The sequence below is a fragment of the Arachis stenosperma genome, chromosome 6 (assembly GCF_014773155.1).
Source record: "Arachis stenosperma cultivar V10309 chromosome 6, arast.V10309.gnm1.PFL2, whole genome shotgun sequence".
NCBI lineage: Eukaryota > Viridiplantae > Streptophyta > Magnoliopsida > Fabales > Fabaceae > Arachis > Arachis stenosperma.
Window position 1 is genome coordinate 72190569 of NC_080382.1, and position 6531 is coordinate 72197099.

Here is a 6531-nt window from a genome sequence, read left to right on the forward strand (position 1 = left end):
AAACAATCCAAGCTACCTTGATAATTGCGTTTGAAGCATAAAAGTCAACCGTTTTTTCATGAATATTACAAAGTTGTATACATGAATAAAACCCAAATAAAACGGTAAAATCACTAGCAACGGAAAACAACTCAATAGGTGCAAACAAGATAATTAAGTTGACTAAGATAACTTCCACATTACAGGGTTTCTTTTAATATTGAACCTAATCACTGTTATGCTGATATGTTTGATGATTATCGGATTCATTACCATTTTTTGGGACGCTAGGTTCCTTGTAATCATTACCATTCGCATTGTTCTGGTTACCAGAATCTCCCTGCTCCTTCTCCCTGTTCCATTGCTCTATTTTAGCCCTTCTTTCTGCACTACTTTCTCTGACTGGACTCCTATCCCTCCCCCCCAGACTTCTACTTCGCCTTCCTCGACGTCGAGGACTACGGCTTCTAGGCCTCCTACCATGGTGACCATGGGACCTATCAGAATCCCTTCTACTAGAACCACGACCATGTGAACGCTCATCATAGTTTCTACTCCTAGGAGGACTTCGGCTTCTGCTTCTACTTCTACTACGATTCCATCTCCTGTTTCTTCCAAATAACTTCTTCCTCAAATCCCTAAAATTAAGAAAGCCAGATTTTATCACCTAAATAGAAAATAGAAGAGCAGGGTATAGGACATAAAAAGCCATAAAGTATAAATATATGCAAAATATTTGAAAACCATGAATAGCACTATGCAGAGAAATCAACCTGCTAATTTTTTTTAGGTGCATGAAGTTGCAGTAGCCACCTCTATTGCAAACGTTTTCCTCATACTGCCTACAAGTAGCTTCCCGAAAATCAGTAACAGGAGAGAAGTCAACAATGATGGGTCGACCTGAAAGCATCATTGAAGTTAGAAATTTCATCAGAATTACAGTGATTGCTGTTTGGGGGTAGGATTGAAGACTTGAACGCATTATAAATAGTACTTCACAAAGTGTTGCATTTTACATATGGCCATATGCTAATTTTCAGTCTGCAACCAGCATTACTGCCTTCTGTAATTGTACGTATGAAGCAAAACACAGACTTGTGGTAAAATAAAAAATAAAAAACCAACTTAACAGGACTGGTATTTAAAACATAAAATTTAGTTTGCATGTATTGTTAGTATAGAAGAGTTTTACAACAGCATTTGGCAAAAATGGTCGTCAACAAAAATGGTTTGCTAACCACACTCAAAAATCATCTTACAAAGAAGGAATGAATGGAGAAACGGAGCTACCATGTGACAGATCACAAGGTACCTGGTCAAAATGCATTTCATCAGATAAAGCTCAAGACTCCCAACATGAGTAAAAGAAGGCTACAATACAGAGTAAGGTAAACACAAGGAGAGGTCAAGCGAAACCAGTTGGGTATCTCCAAACCTATTTACCTGAAACCAATAGGAACATTAACTTCGCTTGCACAAATTTATAAAAAAATTCCAAATTTCTACTTATCATGACCATCACTGTTTGCTCACAATTATATTACCGCACAAAAGTACAACATGTACCGACAAGAAGAATATCATCACTTGAAATCGATCTCCCTCCTTCCCCCAACCCACCCACCCACCCACCCAAAAATGATGATACCTAAACCTAACACATAAATCAAGAAATGACGAAGAAATAATAATAAATAGCCAATAAATTGATGACATGCAGAGAACACATACCTGAATAAAACCTCCCAGTGAGATTCATTAAGGCATTGGCAGCATGGTCCTCCTCTTTGAACTGAACATACACGTTCCCAACCTAAACAAAAGAATAAATAAATAAGAAACCGAAAAAATTGCATAGATAGAGAAGAAGGAGGAGGAGTTGGAGAACGAACCATGTGATCAGCGAGATTGTCGCAAATATTGAGGCTCTGAATCTGGCCGTACTTGCTGAGCTCCTCGAAGAGGTCCTCGTAGAAGTCCTCAAAATGGTCTTGAACCTTGTCGGGATCAAGGGACTGAGACTGGGGCTGGTTAGGATTTGGAGGGAGGAGAGGGGTGATCATGTCGGGCCTCTGGTACATGTTGGAGAGGAGCAGCGTCGGGCTTATGGTGGGCTTCGTGTGAAGCCTGGAGCAGCGGTCGCCGTGCCTGCAGGCCCCGATCTTGAAGTAGAAGGGGCAGTTCACTCTGTCTTTCTCCGTACCGAATATCGATGCCAAGTGCTCCGCCATAGCTCCCTAACTCACAACCGGAATCAGAAGAACAAATCTGAAGGGATCACACTCTCTATCTTTGTAACTCTGTTTCCGTTTCGTTAGGGTTTGCTTCTTTCTTCCCCTTCCTTTTACCTTTGTTTTTTTTCTGTCCTTTATTTGTTGTGTTGACCTAAATGGCCTATCCAAACACCTTCATTTTTTTTTTTTGACCTTTAAGCTTTTATACTCTACTCACTCAAACATGGATTTTTTTAAAAATAAAAAATAAAAAATTTCTGTCTTTTTTTTTTTTGGGCCAATAGTACTTGAATTTTTTTACCAGTACAATTATAACCGTAAGAACCGAATTGACAATTAAACTGGTCAAATTATTAGTGTATTGATTTACTAATTTAACCGGTAAAATTAGTTTTACATAAATAAAAAATTTAAAATAATAAAAAATTTAAAAAAATTTAAAATACATATTTTTATCTATATTTTTAGAATAATCAAGTCTCAAATTTTAAAAATAACTAATACAAAAATAGACATAAATTTAATTAATACTATTATAATAGTATTTTAATTTGACACAATAAAAATAATAATCCATAAACTATATCTAAAGAATAATATCATATCACAAATCATGCAATTTAAATATCTTAAATCCATCCTATAAAATAGTAATAAAATAAAGGAATATATAAACTAAGATTTTTAAAGAATAATATCATATCACAAATCATGCAATTTAAATATCTTAAATCCATCATATAAAATAGTAATAAAATAAAGGAATATATAAACTAAGATTTTTAAAACTAGACCGGACATCAAACCATTTAGATTGCCAAACTACAGGATTCAGAGGGCCAACAAATTTAACCGGAGTTTAACTAGAATCAATAGATTATAGTAAAATAATATATTACATATTAATAAGCACATGATAATAAATACATCTTCTGTAAATCTAAAAATACATAAAAAATCAAAATTCTAAATGATCAACTAAAGCCTTATATATTATACTCTCATATAACAGAAGGCCAAAAAAAATCATAAAACATAAGATTAAAATTGAGCTAATTAAATATTCGATATTAGATAAATGGATCTACACTCTTATATAACAGAAGGCCAAAAAAAAATCATAAAACATAAGATTAAAATTGAGCTAATTAAATATTTGGATAAATGGATTCTGTAGATCCATTTGATCCATAAAAAATTTTGGGAAGGGGAGGTTTGGAAAGAGGGTGGGGTTAGAATAAGCTGGTAAGTCAGTCATTTTGACTCTATGCATTATTTATTGTTAAAAAGAGGAGAGAATCATATAAGATCAAATACAAAAATACCACAATAAGTTTTTTAGATCATCCTTTTCCTAAAATTTATTCTAGTTTCTTATTTATTTTTTTCATCACTCTTCTTGTTTCGTTCCCGTATATATGTTACACAGTTAAGAATCAATAAATTCATCCAGCTATAATTAACAATATAACATAAACAGATTCACAATTAACAATTAAATATCATTAATCTGTTACTCACCCATTTAATCAAATCAAAATTCAACTGAATAACTAGAAAAAAAATAAAGATAATGGAGAACTTCACAACATAGAAGTGAGGATACCACCAACCTGTTTGAGCACGAAGAAGCAGACTCTGGCAAGGGAAAGGCAGCAACAATGGAGAAGACGCGACGACAAAGATGAGCGATGCGGAGCAAGGAGCCACGACGAGATAGGTTCCTTGCGAGCCAAAGACGCGATGGCGCAGAGGAGCCACACAACGTCGTTAGAGACACATCATTGCCAACGAGATGAAGTATAGGAGACGGCCGACGATGAGGTGAGGTGAGGCTAAGAGAGACTATGTGTGATGAGGTGTGGAAGAAAGCTTTCGAGGACGGGGGTACTGGGACTCGGATAGCTGTTTAGGACATTAGGGTTAGGAGGTGTTCTTCTTTTTTTAACAAACGACAAAACGACATCGTTTTGGTAAGAAAAAAAATTAGAGTTTCAAATCGGATGGGTTACACAAAACCATTGTTTCGACAATTTTCATAAAAATCATACGATTCAAACTAGTTTTCTCTGATTCTTTACATTATCTAATCGGATTGCTCAACCGGACCGCCCAGATGACTAATTTTTTGGTCGAACCGACTGGTCCGATTCAGTTCTTATAACTATCGATACAACTTATGGAAAGAAATTATTTAATATATTTGCTTTACATGTTCGAGTGTCGAATCTAGCAAACTCAGATTTTGAACCCGCCAATATAATAAAATTTTGGACTAAGTGCGATTTTGGTCCCTAAGGTAGGGGTCAAAATTTTTTTCGTCACAAACTTTTTTCTGCTTATAAAATGGTGCCTAAGGTTCAGCTAAGTTTTAAAACCGTCCTTCGAACTAAAATACCCTTCTCTCTCTTCTCCAACATACTAAGTTTTTATTCTTCTTTCTCTTCTCTATCGTAGTAGGATAACTTCTTCTTTTTCTTCTTCTTCGTTACAGAATCATGAACAACAATGAAGTAGAAACGAAGAAAGAAAAAAATAACAACAATTTATTTCAACTATTCAGAATCAGAAAAAATAGAATCAGAAGAACAATGAAGAAATAGAAGAAACAGAAGCAGAACAATGAAATCAAAAGAAATTAGAATCAACTATTCAAAACTAGAAGAAATAGAATAAAAAAACAATGAAGAAACAGAAAAAATAGAAGCAGAACAGTAATAAAATCAAAATAAAATCAGAATCAACAACAACAATCAGAATCAATATAATTAATAAAATCAACAAATCAACAATGTAATTAACCAAAGAAACAGAAGCAAAATCAATAATAAAATTAACAAATCAGAAGCATAATTGGAACCCTAGGAGCAGCGAAGGTGACTGGCGAGGAGCAGTAGCGAGCGAGGAGCAACGACGGGCAAGGAGAAACGATGACTGGCGAGGAACTGAGGTCAATGGCTCTCTCAAAGAAGCGGCGACATGTGAGGAAGAGTAGGAAGTGCACAGCGATGCGTCGAACTAGCGAGGAGGAGGAGGAGCATGGCGACCTAGAGAAGAGGAGGAGCAGAATGGCGACATGCAAGAAGTAGTAGCGATATCTAGCGGCGAAGATGCGAACAATGAGGTGCAATGGCGAGCAGCGGCGGTAAACATTAGCATGTCCTCATGCTAAGCTCAAGAGAAACTATAAGAGAGTGAAGAGGAATGGTAGAATTTATGAAATGCAAACTATCTATATCAATGCAACTAAATGCAAAATGCTTTTACCTACTTGGTTAAAAATAGATAAACTTTTCAAGAACAAATATGAATTGGAATTCACTAATTCAAATCATAAAAATGAAGTACAAATAGACTTGCAAGAAGAAGATAGCTCATGAAAGCCGGGAACAAAGAATCGAGCATCAAACCCTCATCGAAAGTGTATACACTCTAATCGCTCATGTGTTTAAGGGTCGATTCTCTCAATTCTCTACTAATCTTGCTTTCTAAGGCTTGCTCTTCATCTAACAATCAACAAAAATTTAATGCATCAATACACATATCAAGAGGTCTTTTAAGGGTTATAATGGGGTTTGGGTCAAGGTAGGATTGTATTTGGTCAAGTGGACTAAAATCTGAATCCTTAATTAACCCAACTTCCCACCTAACTTAAGACAATCCATGTAAGTAGAATATAAAATCTAACTACCCATTAACTATGTTTTTCACATATTCATGCATCCCAATTTTGAGTACAGTACATATGCATTGCTACCACCATTTACTTTGGGGCATTTTGTTCCCTTTTATTATTTGCTCTTTTTTTTCTTTTCTTTTCTTTTTCTTTTTTTCTTTTCATTGTTCTTTACTTTTTTTTTAATATTCTCAATGCATATGATTAAGGTATTGCATGCATGAACATGCCCTCAACATTCTTTTTCACATTTTCTCAAGAATATACAACAACCAATTCTCAAACTAAATGTTTCCAAACCCAATTTTTCCACACTTAAATCATGAGCACTTTCACTAGTCTAAGCTAACCAAGGATTCAAATTAGGGACATTATGGTTTTTCTCTTAGAGTTAGTGATGAGCTAAAGTAAAGAACAAAGAGGTAAAATAGGCTCAACTTTAGTTTGCAAAGGATAATGAAAGGGTAAGGCCATATGGGTTTGTAAGCTAAGTGGAACAAAGGCCTCAATCACATAAGTGCATGCATACATCAAACAATGGAAATATAGAATCAAGCAAGACAAAGATCACAATTTTAGAGAGAACAACACACACCAAAATAAAATATTGGTTGAGAAAATGCAACTAAACAAATAGGCTCA

The 6531-nt window shown here is 35.0% G+C and overlaps 1 protein-coding gene across 1 annotated transcript; it reads right to left on the reverse strand.

Moving 5' to 3' along the window:
• LOC130936439 (splicing factor U2af small subunit B-like) lies at positions 1-2373 on the reverse strand. Its single transcript, XM_057866507.1, has 4 exons — positions 1872-2373; positions 1711-1792; positions 753-879; positions 1-617 (listed from the first exon to the last, which is right to left on the reverse strand). The coding sequence occupies exons 1-4, from the start codon at positions 2208-2210 to the stop codon at positions 206-208; spliced, it is 960 nt and encodes a 319-aa protein (XP_057722490.1). The 5' UTR covers positions 2211-2373; the 3' UTR covers positions 1-205.
• Between the last annotated feature and the right edge of the window lie 4158 nt (positions 2374-6531).

What these genes read in the sequence shown, in the direction of transcription:
- LOC130936439 (XM_057866507.1), bottom strand. Translation starts at nt 2,210, where the DNA reads ATGGCGGAGCACTTGGCATCGATATTCGGTACGGAGAAAGACAGAGTG. An exon ending in ACAATCTCGCTGATCACATG is followed by an intron (nt 1,793 to 1,871) that starts GTTCGTTCTCCA and finishes TCTTTTGTTTAG; the next exon opens with GTTGGGAACGTGTATGTTCA. An exon ending in CACTGGGAGGTTTTATTCAG is followed by an intron (nt 880 to 1,710) that starts GTATGTGTTCTC and finishes TGATGCTTTCAG; the next exon opens with GTCGACCCATCATTGTTGAC.